This window comes from Aquarana catesbeiana, linkage group LG04, assembly GCF_042186555.1.
Source record: "Aquarana catesbeiana isolate 2022-GZ linkage group LG04, ASM4218655v1, whole genome shotgun sequence".
Taxonomy (NCBI): Eukaryota; Metazoa; Chordata; class Amphibia; order Anura; family Ranidae; genus Aquarana; species Aquarana catesbeiana.
Window position 1 is genome coordinate 39814728 of NC_133327.1, and position 19515 is coordinate 39834242.

Genomic DNA, 19515 nt, shown 5'->3' on the forward strand with positions numbered 1-19515 from the left:
CTTATTTCTCCTATATTACCCGCTGGGGAATGTGTACTGACAGAATTCATCTGAACCCTGTGGTGGTTAATTGCCTGATTGCCAAAACACGAGAGTTTACATCCAAACTGGGGAGAGGAGACACGTTTTGGTCACATGGTGTGATGTTGGATGAAGTTATCGACTGTCGACCCATAGATTTGACCCTATCAAGTGTGATTTATGGACTTTAATATACTATGCACATTATCACTTTTTGGTGTGTTGCTCAAATGTCTTTGCTGGTAATTCTTTACCGTTAGTGCTACTGTTTACCTGTTCTCATTTATATTTGGTAGCTTGTTTGCATACTTTATCATCTGAAATTGTAACTAATGCGCCCGTTGTCCTGAAAGAGACCAGGCGCATGGATAGGGAGTGCAGCGGCAGTGTTAGGGGGAGCGGCGCCCGTGCACCCATAATGCATGGGCCACCACTGTACATAGGTGTGACCCAAGACTTATGAGCCTTTTACTTTTATGTGTATCCCTGCTAAGTCTCTTGCAGGTGTTGGGTTTTAGCCACAGAAAAAGGTGACATCCCAACTTCACTGACTGGCACTTGAGAAACACAGATCAAATAATAAGGACCTACAAACCACAGACAGCTTCATGTATAAAAGTGAGGGGTATTTTAAATCAGATTTCCAATACAGGAAGCTGCTGTAGATGCCGTAACAGTTGAATAAAATTTGACAAGTCCACAAAACATTACAAAACATCACTACTCTCAGAAAAGAATCTGAAATGACTTTTTTCTAAACATCCCTGTAATGGATGTAATTAATTTGTTTTACCAAAACAAAAGCGGATTTTCATTTCAAGTTTTTCACTAATTCCTTTTTTTGTTGTTTTTCCATGTGGGTCAACCATGACTGTAGATTGGCTTGGCTTTGTCCTAGCAGCGAGGTATAGCACAGATCTTATGTGGTAAGGGGGCATTGGTGAACCCCAGTGCAGGGGTCAGGTCCAACTTAGCACCAGGAGGGGCCTGGAAGGTGAAGTTTTGCAGCAGTGTAGTAAAAAACAGGAACAACTCCATCTTCGCCAGGTTTTCTCCAGCACAGCTTCTTTTACCTGGTGAAGGACAGGAAAACATTAAAACTTAACTTAAAGAGGAGTTCCAGTCAAAAAAATAAAATAAAAGTCAGCAGCTACAAATACTGCAGCTGCTGACTTTTAATTGGACACTTACCTGTCCCTGGGTCCAGCGATGCGGGGGATCGAAGCCCTGCTCGTCTCCCCCTCCGTTCAGCGGCACCGGCATTGCAACTGTGGGTGCCGGGCTGTGGCTTCACAGCCTGGCACCCACTGCGCATGCACGAGCGGCGCCGAGTGCCGTGATTGGCCGCTCAGTCACCTGGGACCTGTAATGGGTCCCAGATGATTGACAGGAGGGAGGGAGCAGAGCTGAGCCCTTCCTGTGCCGAGGGGGAAGTGATGTCACCAGCCCAGGCACTGGAAGAGGCAGACTACGAGGGACCCCCTAGCAATGGGCATTTAGAGGTGAGTAAAAAAAAAAATATCCAAATTTTTTTTGTATTTTTTTTTAGGATTTTTCATGTAGTTTTTTTTTTTTTTGGGTGGATCCCCACTTTAATACTAACACTTCTGAATGCTGTCAGTGTGCAAGCTGCCAGTGTGATACAGCTGTGTGGAACAATGTGAGTCATGCTGCCCCCAAGTTCTAAAAAATAAGCAATTCCTGATTAAAATAATGCAGATGAGATCTGTGATGGGAGCTCACTGAGCTCGTCCAATAACAGTTTCAATGGTGAACGTAAAAAGGGTAAAAGCCTAAGAATGTCTGAACCAGAGCTCCTGATATCTAGTTACCGTGGAATGTGATGCTGATTGTCCAAAAACCTTAATGGAAGGTGTGCAAGTTGTGGAACCACCCTGTTCTAATTACATAATGCCATCCTATGATGTTAGGAAGTCTGAAAAGGTCTTAATCATTTGATTTACTTGGGCAAAGGTGCAAATTGAAGGTTCAGATCTGATGTAAAGGTTGTCAGATCAGGATAGTGATATTAAATTACATTATATGTGGAAGACAGATGGTGGTGAAGGCCCCACACCTGTTTAGAGATGGCTGTTCCAGTTTGACCCAGATGGCCTATTCCAGGTGTCTGGAAAAACAGCTATCCTCTTTGTCTCTACAATTGGATTAAGGTGTTTGTGCTGCCTGTGTGGATATAAATTTTGGAATATGTTCCTAAAGCCCCGTACACACGGACAGAATGTCAGGAGATATTTGTCCGTAAAAAAAAAAAACTTCAGACATTCAGCCCATGTGTATGTTGTTCGGCCACCTTCTGTCGGACATGCATGCTGGAACACCAGCAGCTGACCGACTCCCGATCAGCACTCTCAGCCAATGGCAGAAAGTGCTGATTGTTCTGGTGGGGGGCCGTCCCCCTGTCAGAACATAACAGCTCAGCAAGGGAGATCGCTGGACTAAATCTCGCATGGTTAAGTACAGTGTCTCCGACCACTACAGAACAAGTCCAGTTGCATGCAACTATTACTATCTACTTTACAGGGATACTTTTCACCACAATGGGAATGTCTTGAAATACTATGAGCCTTCTCTGATGGCTCATAGTGAATATATCTTACGGATTACTGACATGACACAACATCATCAATCACCTGCTCCCAAGAATATTACCTAGTGAGAAAGGTATAAATGCCTCGTTCTTCTTTAAATTTCCCCTTGAATCGAGGAAATGTTCAGGATAAAACTCATCTGGTTTTTCAAAGTAAGCTTTATCTCTAAGGACAGAGGTCAGCAATGGGATGATAGTGGTCCCCTGTGAAAAAAAAACACAATAATATAATTTATAAGTGTTTGTGCTTTAGTATAAGTATGATGCAAAATACAGTATTTCTTATGGAAAACCATTTTATGTGTTTTTCATATTTTGGGTATGGCAGGGAATGGTTAAATACCTCTCAAGTATTTTTGTCCTGACATTGTTCTTTTGGGAAGATTTCCTTTCCATTCCTGCAGTATCTTCACAGCAGGAAGTGAATGAAAAACTTCCCAACTCCCCAAACAGAAAACAGTAGAGGGACAATAACCCATTGGGACTCTGTCACTGGAAGTGGCCTCATTGGGATAATTCCTATCTACACTTCTTAAGGTGACAGCTGAAATATTCTGAATTTTCCATGCATCTTTGTCTAGGTAACAATGGCCATCAAGACAAGTGGAAAGTATGAATCTCCTCAGCAAACAGAAATAGCAATAAATTCCTTATTAAAGTTCTAAAATTCTATCCATCAGAGAGAAGTGGTTGACGGTGTGTTTAGAGGTTTTATGGTTAAACGGTATGGTCCTTTTTGGTCTGTTAAAAATATCATTTAGAGTGGTTTGTTATATTGTTAGTTGATAACTTCCTGTATTCTCTATCTTTGCTGACTATTATCTCTAAGGACTAGTAATGAGGTGAACTGCCCTAGGGGTTTGCAGGCAAGGATCATGGCAGAATCTGTTACTTGCCCAGATATTGCCCCCTCTCCTATGTGAATGACTATGGATGGGCCAAACACCCCCCCCCCCCCAGTTCTAACCCGATCTGCGAACCCCCATTGAGGTCTGTGGGAGCCGAACATGAAAAATCAAAAGTGACAATTTTGAAAGATTAATTACGCAAGTCATGTGCCCCAAAGCACCCACCCCCCATGTTGGGGGCATGTGGTCTGGTATGGTTTGGGGGGGTGCAGGCTGCAGTCCAGATACTTTTTTACCTATAGCATACTAGTTGTTCTGCCCCACCTTCTTGTTTTTTTTATGTCTTGTATAGAACTGCTTGATGTTATTATTTGTAGTATGCTGACATCTAGTGGTGCTTTTGGGCCTTTGCAACTTGTTTATTAATGAAATGTTGGTTCCTCCCTCTGTTCACCGCTTCCTGTTTAGTTAGTTTAGTCCTAGCTAGGCCCTCCCCTCTTCTTCCATATTTCCTTAGTCATTGTTATGTATTCACAGTGAAAGGGCTCAGGAAAGTCATTGTCTTCTTGAACTTCCAAAGACTGGAAAAACTGTACTTTATTAAAAGCGTAACTCCACTTTTGTTGGGGAAAAAAAACATTCCCCTTTGGGTGATCTTTGTACATTGCAAGGATTATAACAACCTTTGTTGCAGATTCCTACCTTTTGTTATTCTGAGGAAATTCATGTGTGTTTGTCTCTGTACTGAGTGGATATAATGAGAGTGGTTTCATAATTAACTGTCAGGTGTGCAGCTGCAGGGCACTAATGAGGAAATCTGTTGGGTCTGCATCTCTTTAGACGTGTTCCTATTGAAAATATCTCTCCAAAATGACATTTTTGTTGCAGGGGATGCCTGAAATCTGACTTGTATCTTAGGCAGACTTCTAGGAAAATTGGTGAGCCAATCACACAAGCAGGAAATGATGTTTCTGGGTAGGGATGAGCTTCGTGTTCGAGTCGAACCCATGTTCGACTCGAACATCGGCTGTTCGCCCGTTCGCCGAATTGCGAACGATATGGGCCGTTCGCGCCAAATTCGTGTGGCGCGTCACGGCCCATAATTCACTGCAGCATGGCAGTGCATTGCTTGCTGATGATTGGCCAAGCATGCACTATGACCCGCATGCTTGGCCAATCACAGCGCCGCCTGAACAAAGAGCCATAATTGGCCAAAGCCAAGGAGGCTTTGGCCAATTATGGCTCAGGGGATTTAGTACACGCCCCACACTATATAAGGCCGCCTGCACGGCGGCCCTGTGTAGTGTGTGTTCCGGCGTTCATTGAGAGAGAGAGAGAGACAGACAGTGTCATTTGATTTGAGTTAGATAGATTAGGCAGAACAGTCAGTCAGTTAGCTGCACTTACAGTGTATTGTGTATATATATGCATCCCAGGTGTTGCATATATATATATATATATACACTGTATTCAGTTTAGCTAGATCCGTTCCTGTTATCTTCTAGACTATTTACATTTAGTGCAGTGCGTCCTGCTCACAGTGTTCAGCTAGATCCGTTCCTGTTATCTTCCTACTGACAGGCAGGCTTGTCTGGTTACAGTATATAAAGCTACCTGAAGAAAATTACTGGTGTTCTATTTGATCCTATTAGTACCACGGTCAGGCAGCTAGACTATTTACATTTAGTACAGTGCGTCCTGCTCACAGTGTTCAGCTAGATCCGTTCCTGTTATCTTCCTACTGACAGGCAGGCTTGTCTGGTTACAGTATATAAAGCTACCTGAAGAAAATTACTGGTGTTCTATTTGATCCTATTAGTACCACGGTCAGGCAGCTAGACTATTTACATTTAGTACAGTGCGTCCTGCTCACAGTGTTCAGCTAGATCCGTTCCTGTTATCTTCCTACTGACAGGCAGGCTTGTCTGGTTACAGTATATAAAGCTACCTGAAGAAAATTACTGGTGTTCTATTTGATCCTATTAGTACCACGGTCAGGCAGCTAGACTATTTACATTTAGTACAGTGCGTCCTGCTCACAGTGTTCAGCTAGATCCGTTCCTGTTATCTTCCTACTGACAGGCAGGCTTGTCTGGTTACAGTATATAAAGCTACCTGAAGAAAATTACTGGTGTTCTATCCCAGCTTAGTGCAGCTACAGGCCATTAGTATGTCTGGAAGGCCAAGAAGGAGAGGCAGACAGTCACAAGCCAATAAGAGAGGGCAAGCAGGCTCTGTGTCTAGTGCTGGTCGTGGAGACGGTGCATCCTCATCAGCACGTGGCCATGGGACACGCTGGGCCTTTTTTTCGGCAGCTGGCCGTGTTGAGCCGCAACATGCGGAAGACTTGGTCGAGTGGATGACCAAGCCGTCCTCATCCTCCTCATCCTCTCTCACCCATGCCCAGGGTGCTTTGTCTGGCAAAGCAGCGGCCTCTTCCCTCAGCTCAATGTCATCAGTGACTCCTTCCCTAGCTCCACCATGTCCTCATGAGGATTCCCTCGAACTGTTTGACCACAGTGTTGGGTACATGCTCCAGGAGGATGCCCAGCGTTTGGAAGGCTCTGATGATGATACTGAGCTCGATGAAGGCAGTAACATGAGCACGGACAGAGGGGGTGCCCAAGAAAAACAGCAATCTGGCAGTCATGCTCCCCCTGCTGCAGCATACTGCCAGGTTTGCTCCAGTGATGAGGAGGGAGGGGATGATGAGGTCACTGACTCAACGTGGGTGCCTGATAGGAGAGAGGAGGAGGAGGAGGAGGCGGCACATCACCAACGAGGCAGGATGCCCTCCAGGGGCCAGCCTAAGGGCAGCACATTGACTGCATCACACCCCAAAGCTCCACATGTGCAGGGCGCTGCAGTCTCTGCGCGTTATTCAAAAAGTTCTTTGGTGTGGGCCTTTTTTGAGACGAGTGCATCAGATCGCACCGCTGCTATTTGCAACATATGTCTCAAGCGTATCTTACGTGGCTAAAACATCTCCCGCTTGGGTACCACATGCTTGACCAGACATATGTTGACCTGCCATGCAGTTCGTTAGCAAGCGTATCTAAAAGACCCACACCAAAGAACAAAGAGGATCTCTCCTTGCTCCTCATCAGCTGAGATTTCCAACCCCACTAGACCTCCAGTCCTCTCTGAGACCTGCAGTGAGAGGAATGAAGGTGTAGAATTAGGTGTGTCACAGCCAAGTACTTGTGGGCAATCTGCTTTTGGTACACCGACGTCAGATTGTACCAGGCAAATTTCCCTGCCCCAGCTGCTGCACCGCCGAAAGAAGTTTGCTCCCAGCCATCCACATGCCCAGCGGTTGAATGCTAGCTTGGCAAAATTGCTAGCACTTCAACTGCTGCCTTTTCAGTTGGTAGACTCTGCCCCCTTCCGTGAGTTTGTGGAATGTGCGGTTCCTCAGTGGCAGGTACCCAAACGCCACTTTTTCTCACGGAAGGCGATTCCGGCTCTCTACCGGCATGTGGAAGGCAATGTCCATGCCTCGCTGGACAGGGCGGTCAGCGGTAAGGTGCATATTACCGCTGACTCATGGTCCAGCAGGCATGAACAGGGACGTTACCTAAGTTTCACGGCACATTGGGTGACTCTGCTGGCAGCTGGGAAGGATGCAGGACAAGGTGCAGTAGTGTTGGAGGTTGTTCCGCCACCACGCCTCCAAAATGCTGATTGTGACACACCTCTCTCCTCCACCCCCTCCTCTTCTTCTTCCTCCATGGCCTCTTCCTCGGAACCAGCGGTGCTCCGTAGTCGTTCAAGGGGCTACGCAAGTACGCAGGCCAAAAGATGCCATGCGGTGCTTGAGCTGGTGTGCTTGGGGGACAGGAGCCACACTGGGGCAGAGGTTCTGTCAGCTCTGCAGGGGCAGGTTCAGAGGTGGTTGACGCCACGCCAACTTAAGGCAGGAATGGTGGTTTGCGACAATGGCACCAACCTCCTCTCTGCCCTCCGACAGGGACAAATGACCCATGTGCCCTGTTTGGCTCACGTCCTTAACTTGGTGGTGCAGCGGTTCTTGGGCAGGTACCCAGGCTTACAGGATGTCCTGAGGCAGGCCAGGAAAGTCTGTGTGCATTTCCGCCGGTCATATAATGCCAGTGCTCGGCTGACGGACCTCCAAAAGGAGTTTAACCTGCCCAAGAACCGCCTAATGTGTGACATGCCCACCAGGTGGAACTCAACGTTGGCCATGCTGCAGCGGTTGCACACGCAGCAGAGGGCCATCAATGAGTACCTGTGCGACTATGGCACCAGGACAGGGTCAGGGGAGCTTGGTTTTTTTTCACCACGCCAGTGGGCCATGATCAGGGATGCATGCACTGTCCTGTCACCATTCGAGGAGGCCACGAGGATGGTGAGCAGTGACAGTGCATGCATCAGTGACACTGTCCCCCTTGTCCACCTGTTGGAGCACATGCTGCGTGGAATAATGGACAGGGCACTTGAGGCAGAACAGAGGCAGGAAGAGGAGGACTTCCTTAGCTCTCAAGGCCCCCTTTATCCAGACAGTGTTCCTGCGTGCCTGCCGATCACACAGGAAGAGGACGAGGAGGAGGAGGAGGAAGATTGTGTCAGTATGGAGGTGGAGCCTGGCACTCAGCATCAGCAGCAGTCTTTAAGGGATCAGTCCCAAGAAACACATGGACTTGTACGTGGCTGGGAGGAGGTGGCTGCGGACGTTGTCGTCCTTAGTGACCCAGAGGACTCCGGACCGAATGCCTCAGCAAACCTACGCTGCATGGCCTCCCTGATCCTGCAAAGCCTGCGTAAGGATCCTCGTATTCGTGGTATCAAGGAGAAGGACCAATACTGGCTGGCAACCCTCCTTGATCCACGTTACAAGGGTAAGGTTGAGGACCTTATCTTGCCATCGCAGAGGGAGGAGAGGATGAAACATCTTCGGGAGGCCTTGCAGAAAGGTCTGTGCAATGCGTTCCCAGAGACTGGGAGGTTACAAACTCCTGTTTCTGGACAACGTGTTGCTGAGGCTTCGGTCAGTCAAAGAAGGAGCGGTGGAGAAGGTGGCCGTCTGACCGATGCGTTCAGACAATTTTTTGGTCCGCAGCCCCAAGGTATGATCGGTTCCAGCAACCATCGCCAGCGTCTGTTTTACATGGTGCAGGAATACCTAGGGGCAAGATCAGACTTGGACACCTTTCCCACCGAAAATCCTCTGGGTTACTGGGTCTTGAGGATGGATCACTGGCCAGAGCTTGCACAGTATGCAATTGAGCTACTGGCCTGTCCTGCATCCAGCGTTCTTTCGGAACGCACATTCAGTGCTGCTGGAGGCGTGGTAACCGATCACAGGGTGCGTCTGTCCACCGACTCGGTCGATCGGCTGACCTTCATAAAAATGAATGAGTCTTGGATCACCACCAGCTACCAAGCACCTGATGCTGATGTAACCGAATCTTTTTTTTGAAATCTCAGATCCCTTCAAAGACTGCCTATGCTGATGCTGAGTGACTATCCCTGAGTAATTATCCTCTTCCTCCTCAATCATCACGCTGATAGCTTGTAAGAACATTTTTGGTTCTGGGCGCCACCACCAGTGCCTAAGGCACAATTTTTCAGCCCCTGTTTAACAGGGGCGTGTTAATTACAATTTTTGATGTAATACTTTGCAGCAGGGCTCGTTCCTGCATTCCAACTAGAGTGTCTGTGAGGGGTTGCAGTGTTGTGGCACCAGCACCAGTGCCTAAGGCCCAATTTTTCTGCCCCTGTCTAACAGGGGCGTGTAATTACAATTTTTGATGCAATACTTTGCAGCAGGGCTCGTTCCTGCGTTCCAACTAGAGTGTCTGTGAGGGGTTGCAGTGTTGTGGCACCAGCACCAGTGCCTAAGGCCCAATTTTTCTGCCCCTGTCTAACAGGGGCGTGTAATTACAATTTTTGATGCAATACTTTGCAGCAGGGCTCGTTCCTGCGTTCCAACTAGAGTGTCTGTAAGGGGTTGCAGTGTTGTGGCACCAGTGCCTAAGGCCTAATTTTTCAGCTCCTGTTCAACAGGGGCATGTAATTACAATTCTTGATCTAATATTTCACAGCAGGGCCCTGTGAGGGCTTACAGTGTTGTGGCCACAGCAACACCTAAGGCCCAAATTTCTGCTGAGTATATAGGGCAGGACCCTACTTTCAAACATCTAACTTACAAACGACTCCTACTTGCAAACGGAAGGAGACAACAGGAAGTGAGATGAAATCTACCCCTAGGAAGGGAAATTCTCTCCTGTTTAGAGTTAATATGGGAAAACAATTTCTCCTTTCCACTGATGCTTTCCAATCCTTGTTCCACAAAAAACCCAAATTTTCAAAAAACATTTTTCATTGGGACAAAAAGTGAGATGAAATCTTCTGAAGAGGAGGAAAGACAGCAAAACAAATGTCACAGGGGTGATAACCTTTCCCTATGTTTTCCAAAAAGCTTAAAAAAGATTTTTTGGCTGGAGCTAAACGCTTTAAAAATTTACCCGTTCAAAATTACAAAGAGATTCTACTTAACAACAAACCTACAGTCCCTGTCTTGTTTGCACCGCCTGTATACTGCTGTTCAGAGTATATAGGGCCTTTCCTTATTTTAATTTGGGTGCGGGGTTCCCCTTAATATCCATACAAGACCCAAAGGGCCTGGTAATGGACTGGGGGGTACCCATGCCGTTTGTCTCACTGATTTTCATCCATATTGCCATGACCCGACATGACATTAAACACGCAAGCAGTTTTAAATGAGATTTTTTCCTTTAAAAATGACATTTGGTGCAGGGACTGTTCTAAACACGGGAAACACGAGCCACTTTACAGGCCTACTATAGACACACCCCAGGTACGATATTTAAAGGAATATTTCACTTTTTTTTTTTTACTTTAAGCATCATTAAAATCACTGCTCCCGAAAAAACGGCCGTTTTTAAAAGTTTTTTTTGCATTGATACATGTCCCCTGGGGTAGGACCCGGGTCCCCAAAACCTTTTTAGGACAATACCATGCAAATTAGCCTTTAAAATGAGCACTTTTGATTTCGAACGTTCGTTTCCAATAGACGTCAATGGGGTTCTAACGCTCGTGCAAACTTTCGGTCCGTTCGCAGGTTCTGGTGCGAACCGAACCGGGGGGTGTTCGGCTCATCCCTATTTCTGGGGAGTGGTCAGTACACACTCTGTGTACAGAACAACTCCGGGTAGCCATATTGCAATGCATTCTCAGAAAATTACAGTGGCTGCAGATGGAAAAGGAAAGGTAATTTTTAATAACATTCAATAACAATATTAGTGTCACAATTATGTGTTATATTATTTTTTCTTTATTTGCTCTTTTTTTCCCCCAGGAAAGTTACCCTTTAAAGAAGAAATGGAGACAAATTCTGCAATGCGTGGCACCACATCCAAATATGTGAACAAAAACAAGGAAGAAACTGAAAAGCTTTTAAGGCTGCCATTATAATCCCAGTAGGGAAAGAGAGTTACGCAAAAGGTACAAATAAAATATCAACATTTATTTAAATATCATCATAAAAACATGTTACAAAAATAAATGCATGGGTGTGCCATAGTATGTACATTCTCCCATAAATTACCGATATGGCTGGACAAGGAAACCTGTGCAGGTGGACTTTGGAATATTGAGTATGCTGTCATAACAGTAGTCTTCTATCTGAAGGCCAGCTGACGGGATCACAATGCCAGCACCAATGGATCATTACGGGTTTTGCTAATAGCTTCCTTAGGAGATCCTAGTCATTGTTAGGTATTCACAGAGAATGGGCTCAGGAAAGTCATTGTCTTCTTACACTTCAAAAGACTGGAAAAACATACTCTGTACTGCAATTAGCTGAAGTAAAATTGCATTGAATTCAACTTCTGTGTATGGAATAGTTAAAGTGGTTCTAAAGGCTGAAGGTTTTTTAACTTCATGCATTCTATGTTTGAAGGTAAAAAACCTTCTGTGTGCTGCTCCCCCCCAATACTCACCTGAGCCCCCTCTCGATTCAGCGTTGTGCACGAGAGCCTCAGCTGTCCCAGGAAAGCAGCAGAAGCCATTGGATCCCACTGCTGTCAATAACAGCAAGTGAACCAATGAGCAGAGAGTGGGGGCAGGGCTGAGCCGTGGCTCTATGTATCTTATGGACGCATAGAGCAGAGACAAGCGGCTTCCTATTAGGGGCACTGGTCAAGGGAGAGGAACTAGGAGTGCCGGCGGGGGGACCCGAGTAGAGGAGGTTTGGGGCTGCTCTGTACAAAACCACTGCACAGAGCAGGTAAGTATAACATGTTTGTTATTAAAAAAAAAAGCTGAACCTTTACTACCACTTTAAACTGTGTGTGGATGGTGTCAAGTGAGCAGGTGATCATTAAACGTGCACTGACGAAAATATATATTTTTTGTTCCATTTGTTTCGTTCGTTTTGTTCCTTAACAGCCAAATTTGAAAGGAAATTCCAATACCTATAATTTATTAGTTAGTAATAGTTAAGTTATTATTTAGTTTTTTAGTTTTTCGGGTTTTCGGATTTTCCAATTTCGAATATTCGGAAAAATGTGTTAACCTGGTTTTCCTTAATTCGGATATTTCCGAATTAACAAATGTGTCGAAATTTGTTAAAAAACAAATCTGGAACGAAACGAACTGCACATGTCTAGTGATCAAGCTGTCTGGACAGACTTGCTCTAGGGAGGTATATGCAATGCATATAGCGACCTTGGGCACAGAACACTAGTCCTTGGATGTGATGGCCGTATTCATTTTCTTATTCTCATTATATTCATCTGGTGATCCTGCCAGTAACACATTTTCTATCCTATTGGGACAACATCCGTATACTGTACTGCATCTATGGAAGAGCATCCTATTGATCCTGCCAGAAATCTAGTGGAGGATTCCAGTCTGGAGGAGTGGGCATTTCTAGGCAGACTGGATTTGCATTCAGGCTACATTAAATGACACCCACATGTAATACTGAGCCTCCATGATTAAAATAGCTGAAATCCAAAAAATCAGACATGTCCAAAGTCCGGCCCGTGGGCCAATTGAGGCCCACGTTCTGGTTTCAAACGGCCCCACTGGTAATTTGGATATATATATCTTTTGTGGCCCCCAACGAATCCCAGAGCGCCGCGGGGGCCACAAAAGATATATACCCGTATTAATCGGTGCTTTAAAGGGGACAGGGAGGGGGCGGGACGAGTATCGACAGATTACATACAGGAGAATCTCCTGTTTACTTGGTGGCCTCTGTAATAGGAAGTCCCATCTCCTGGGCTGGCATTGGACAACTGTTCTGTCTATCATAGGAAGCAGGACTTTGTATTAAAGAGGCCACCAAGTAAACAGGAGATTCTCCTGTATGTAATATGTCGGCGCTCGTCCAGCCCCCTCCCTGTCCCCTCCGGGGCTGCAGATGGACATGGATCAGGCTGCACTGATGGCAATAGTGAGGCTGCATTCATACGACACAAAGCAATCTCCTGCACTCGGGAGCCCGGTCAACTGAGTAAGTGGCGCAGCCAACCCCCTTAGCAAAGTCAATGGAATGTTGCAGGTCTTGCTGCCATCCTCAGAATAATGGGTTTCCTTAGAACTGAAACATACAAAGAGAACAGGAGGGCATACCGACCTTGTGCATTACCAAAGATAAAATTTATTCATAAAATATAACATCAAATATACTCACAAATGAGCTTTAAAACAAGGCTTATCAATACTCTGACAGTTGCGCGCAGTATTTCTAGACGCCTACAACCTGGACCAGATATTTGGAGGAACCAGATGGCATCACATATGGCTTGCGCATTACGAGGGTGAACCCTCTTCCTCAGAGCCACAGCAATGGTGGCTCTGAGGAAGAGGGTTCGCCCTAGTAGGCGTCTAGAGATACTACTCGCAACTGCCGGGGTATTGATAAACCTTGTGAGTATATTTCTTGTTATATTTTGAGTACTGTCCGTGATACTTTTTTTATTTGCACTAACATACAATTTTTCAGGACAAGCTTTTTGGGGTATGTCCCCTTCTTCAAGGTCCAAGCAGTACTGATTCACAAATTTTTAAAAATTTGTGAATCAGTACTGCTTGGACCTTAAAGAAGGGCACATACCCCGAAAGCTTGTCCTGAAAAATTGTATGTTAGTGCAAATAAAAAAAGTATCACGGACAGTACTCAATTTTCTCTGTCACAATTGCACTAATACGGCTACAATCAAATCAAGTATTGTTATATTTTATGAATAAATGTTATCTTTGGTAATGCACATGGTCGGTGCGCCCTCCTGTTCTCTTTTTATGAGGTTGCATTCATGGCACTGGTGAGGCTGCATCCATGGCACTGGTGAGGCTGCAGATGGGCACTGACCCTTAATTTGCTTCACTGTTCTTTATTTAAAATTGAAGTCTTTTCCTGAAACTTCCCTCTTAAAGTGAAGGTACGTTTTATACGCTGATAAATACGGTATATCCAAGTAACACGCCCAAGCTCATCCTTAGTCCTGAGCGGTGCTTGGGGATATATACTGTACATTATATATATATATATATATACATATACACACACACACACACACACACACACACACACACAAATAACACGCCCAAGCTCATCTCTTCACCACACACAGCCACAAAGGCAAGAGAATTCTTGTTGGGCAGTGTATTAATGCTCGGACGAACACATTTTTAATGGTTCAAAGAATGTCAGGCAAAATGGTTGGTCTTCACGCATGTTCACTTCATCAAAACTGGCCCTCTTTGAAAAAAGTTTGGACACCACTGCAATAAATGAAAAGGACAAGCCAGGGACAGTAAGGAGGGCTAGATGATGCTAAATGTCCTTGTTTGATCACAATTTGGCTAACAGTTTAGACTTGTTGTGTCCTTGACCTTTTATTTGATATTAATCCTACACAGTTCTCTGCCTGCCACCCCTGTATCCAAGCTATGCCAACTGCCTTTGGATCTGACCTGTTTACACAGCCACAACCTGGCATGCTGCTGCTTAATGTCTTTATCTATAGTGGGGTACTAAAAAGGGCCTCCAATCCCTGTTCCTGGACACAAGGTCCCATGCCTTTTCGATACACACTGCATCTTACACTCACCTTTGGAATGTTGTACCCTCTAAATGTGACATCTTTAGCAGTTGCATGTGGGACATTCAGGGGTAAAATATCAGCAAACCTCTGGATTTCATGAATGACGGCATCGGTATACGGCATCTGCTTCCTGTGCTCAATTTTGGGTTCAGCCGATCCAATCACTCTGTCAATTTCATTTTGAACTTTTTCTGTCCGAAAAAAAAACGAACACATGTCAGCCTGATGTATGTTTAGCAAATAACACAACTGCATACATTTAAAAGAAAAAAAAGAAAAAGTATAGCAATATCACCATTTAGTACTGTTACTGTGACCCACAAGGTGCACCAAAAATCAGTAAGATGCATATGAAGGAGGACAATAAAACATCTTGTTTGCAAACTGTGCAGTGCAAAGCAAGAGGATCCAACCTGCCTGCACCCTGTTTTTTCCCCAGCTCAATGCCTAGTGCCAAGGTATGGAAGAGCCCTGGGGGGCCATCTTAATAATTTTTTTTACAGTTCTGAGTTCTGAGCTTGAAAAAAAAAATGTAATTTTTTTGAGTATTCTGAGTTTAAATTTTTTTTTTTTTTTTTTTACTAAATTTTGAATCTGAAAGTCAAAATTCTGAGTTTGAAAATCAGAATTCTGAGATTAAAAGTCAGAATTCTTATTTTCAAATTCAAAATTCTGAGATTGAAAGTCAGAATTGTGAGTTTAAATATTTTTTTATTTTTTTACAGAATTCTGAGAATAAAAGTCAGAATTCTGAGATTAAAAGTCAGAATTCTGAGTTTCAAAGTCAGAATTCTGAGATTAACCACTTAAGCCCCGGACCATTTGGCTGGCCAAAGACCAGAGCACTTTTTGCGTTTCGGCACTGCGTTGCTTTAACTGACAATTGCGCGGTCGTGCGACGTGGCTTTCTTTTGGTGTTAATTGATCACGTCTGCGTTTTTTATTTTTTGCGCTATAAACAAAAAAAAGTGACAATTTTGAAAATAAGCTATATTTTTTACTTTTTGCTATAATAAATATCCCTAAAAAATACGTATTCTTCTACATATTTTTGGTAAAATAAAAAAAATCACAATAAGCGTTTATTGATTGGTTTGCACAAAAGTTATAGCGTCTACAAAATAGGGGATAGTTTTATGGCATTTTTATTAATATTTTTACTAGTAATGGCGGTGATCAGTGATTTTTATTGTGACTGCGACAGATTGGACACTTTTGGCGCTATTTTGGGACCATTCACATTTATACAGCGATCAGTGCGATTAAAAATGCAATGATTACTGTGTAAATGTGACTGGTAGTGAAGGGGTTAACCATTAGGTGGCGCTGTAGGGGTTAAGTGTGTCCTAGGGAGTGATTCTAACTGTGGGGGGATGGGCTATGTGTGACATGACACTGATCACCACTCCCGATTACAGGGAGCTGTGATCAGTGTCAGTGTCACTAGGCAGAACGGGGAAATGCTTGTTTACATTAGCATTTCCCAGTTCTTTCTCTCCATGAGATGATCGCTGGTATCCCCACGGACATCGAGTCCGCGTGACCCACGATCACGCTTACGGAGCTCCCGACGCGCGTGCGCTGCAAGCCGCCTTTTAAAGGGCAATGTACAGGTACATTAATCTGCCTGTATGTGCCCTTCTGCCGCAGGATATCTGCATGAGGTGGTTGGGAAGCGGTTAAAAGTCAGAATTCTGAGATTAAAAGTCAGAATTCTAAGATTCAAAGTCAGAATTCTGAGTTTCAAAGTCAGAATTCTGGGTTTCAAAGTAAGAATTCTGAGATTCAAAGTCAGAATTCTGTGTTTATAAATAGAGTAGTCTCTATTAGGAGGATTTTAGGTTCAATGAGCAATAATGTAGTACCCACAGACCATCATTCTGCAGACATATATGTCTTCTGCTCTATATATGGATATGTAAATCTATCTTAGTTACAGCACGCAGTATAGGGAAGCAGGCAGTGCTGGGTTCTCTGGTTCCTCTACTGTATTAATAGTTCCTCGGTTTGCTGTCTTATCCTCCATCTCTGTCATCTGCTCCAACATAAAGAGCCATGCTGAAAACGTGGCCAGCACAGCTCTGCATCCCAACTTGTAGGAAACTTGTAGCTTGCTCCCTACTGGTGGCTTGCATGTGGATTTTGTGAACACAAGTGTAATTTTGAACTAAAGTGGAGAGTTAATAACTAGTAGTTGTGCTTCTGACTGCTTCTGCTTGCAAGTGTTTTGGGGTTTTTTTTTTGTGTTGTTTTTTTTTCCTCCTTTATTTGATACGTTTGCTAGAAGTTTTTTTTTTTTTTTTCTCACACTTTTTAAACAGCATTTTTTTTCTCTTCCTGCTAATTAAGGGGGGTGGTTAATTGTTCCCAGGTGTATAAAAGTATCTTTAAAAACTCCCCTAGGAGCTTGCTCCCTACTGGTGGCTTGCATGTGGATTTTGTGAAAACAAGTGGAATTTTGAACTAAAGTGGAGAGTTAATAACCAGGAGTTAAAACAAGAGTCTTCTAACCCGTAAGTGACATCTTAAATTTCCTTTAAGTAGCTGTATTGTAACTGGGAAATGAGTGCTAGCAGGGTTGAAGGTTTTGCTCAGTGCACAGTGTGCCACATGTATGCAAAATTGGTGCAACAGCTCCAGCTCCTGTATTTGTGCATCAAAACAAATTTGCCGAGTTGGGTGAAGATGTGGAGGTGGCAAACACAGAGGTGGCAGCCCTAGATGTCACTGCTACCCCTAACAGCCGGGAGAGCAGCCCATCTAGTAGAGGTGGTGAGGGGAGTGCAGGTAGGCCTAGACAGTTGGTGGTTATGGGGGATTCTATAATCAGAAGGACTGATAGAATAATTTGTCGCCAGGATCGCCTCAACCGAATGGTTTGCTGTCTCCCTGGTGCTAGGGTTCGGCATGTGGTGGACCGGGTGGGTAAATTACTGGGAGGGGCTGGGCATGACCAAGCTGTCTTGGTCCATGTTGGAACCAATGACAGTATACATGGAAGGTGGAGGCTCCTTAAGAATCAATTTAAAGAACTAGGCTGCAAGTTGAAGGGAAGGACCTCCAAGGTGATATTCTCTGAAATATTACCGGTGCCATGCGCAACACAGGAAAGGCAGGGGGTGATTAGAGAGCTGAATGCATGGCTAAAGACCTGGTGTAGGGAGGAGGTATTTGGGTTTCTAGAGCACTGGGCTGACTTTTCATTGGGGTGCAACCTATATGCTAAAGACGGTTTGCACTTGAATGGAAGGGGGTCTGCTGTGCTGGGGGAGAGGTTCATGAGAAGGCTGGAGGAGTATTTAAACTAGGATTGAGGGGGGAGGGTGAACTAGAATTACATCGGGCAGACAGGCCAGTTAGGGGTCAGACATTAATGGAGGGTGGAATGGGGATAGATGGGGAGGGTTATGGCAGGTGACAAGAAATTTACCATGTTGCAAACAGCCATTGGAAACTATAGTGCCATTTGTACTACTAAAAATGATATGAAAAACACCAGAGCAAAATGTAATAATGCATTAAAGTGTTTGTACACCAATGCCAGATGTCTGCCAAGCAAAATAGGTGAGTTGGAAGCTCTGCTGCATGAGGAGAGCCATGATGTAATCGGTATTGGTGAAACTTGGCTTCCATCCTCACATGACTGGGCAATTAATATTCCTGGATATGCACTCTTTCGGAGAGACAGGGTAAAAAGGAAAGGTGGTGGTGTCTGTCTCTATGTGAGAAGTGATCTCAAAGCAAGTGTGAAAGAGGACCTGGTTGATGGAGAGTGTGATGAGTCTGAAGCATCATGGGTGGAACTGCATATAGATGGGCGTAGTTCAAAGTTAATCATTGGAGTTTGTTAAAGACCACCCAATGTTAACGAGGAGGTGGAGACTCAGCTCCTTGCACAGATGGAAAGGGCTGCAAGGGCTGGGACAGTGATAATAATGGGGGATTTTAACTACCCAGAAATTGACTGGAGTAATGGCACTGCTGGGACAGTTAAAGGGCAAAAATTTATAAACCTATTACAGGACAATTTTATGGTCCAGTTTATTGAGGCCCCAACTAGGAATGAAGCTCTGTTGGACCTGGTAATCTCAAACCATGCAGAGCTTATTACTAATGTCCAGATAAAGGAACAACTGGATAGCAGTGATCATAACATGATTTCATTTGATGTTAGCTGTAAACAAGAGATACATACGGGAAAGATAAAAACACTTAACTTCAAGAGAGCAAATTTTCCAAGGATGAGGGCTGCTCTCCAGGATTTAGACTGGGAGGGAATATTTGCATTGATAAACACAGAACAGAAATGGGAATTCTTCAAAAAGACTGTTTGGGACCTCACTGCAAAGTATATTCCCATGGGCAATAAGTTTAAAAGGCTAAAAACAAAACCTATGTGGCTCACGTCCAAAGTTAAAGAAGCTATAAACAATAAGAAAAGAGCTTTTAAAAAATATAAAAATGAAGGAACACTAGTGTCGTTTAAATGTTACAAAGAATTTAATAGAACATGTAAAAAGGAAATCAAGGATGCAAAAATTGAAAACGAACGACAGATTGCAAAAGATAGTAGGACAAACCCCAAAAAATATTTCAAATATATTAATAGTAAAAAGGCCAGGTCTGAGCATGTAGGCCCTTTACAAAATAATCTAGAGTGGGTGACTGGGGACAAAGAGAAGGCAAATTTATTAAATACTTTCTTCAGCTCTGTGTATACAAAGGAGCATTGGGGAGCTTATGTCCATAATGGGGGTGGTAGTGACACAGCCCCGAATGATCCACAATGGCTCAAAAGTGATATGGTCCAGAATTATTTAGACAGCATAAAGGTGGATAAAGCACCTGGACCTGATGGCATCCACCCACGGATCCTAAAAGAATTGAGCTCTGTAGTTTCAAAGCCATTGTATCTAAGTTTTAGGGACTCATTAATGAC

General features: G+C 44.3%; 1 protein-coding gene across 2 annotated transcripts in view; it reads right to left on the bottom strand.

Annotated features, from left to right (window-relative positions):
• Positions 1–279: 279 nt before the first annotated feature.
• LOC141139186 (cytochrome P450 2K1-like) overlaps positions 280–19515 on the bottom strand; it is an 87889-nt gene continuing 68653 nt past the window's right edge. For both annotated transcript variants that reach the window (XM_073625097.1, XM_073625096.1), the window contains 3 exons: positions 14583–14767; positions 2692–2833; positions 280–1094 (listed from right to left, as the gene is read on the bottom strand). In XM_073625097.1, coding sequence (XP_073481198.1) covers positions 916–1094; positions 2692–2833; positions 14583–14767 — 506 coding nt within the window. In that variant the 3' untranslated portion in view covers positions 280–915. The remainder of the gene's footprint in view (positions 1095–2691; positions 2834–14582; positions 14768–19515) is intronic.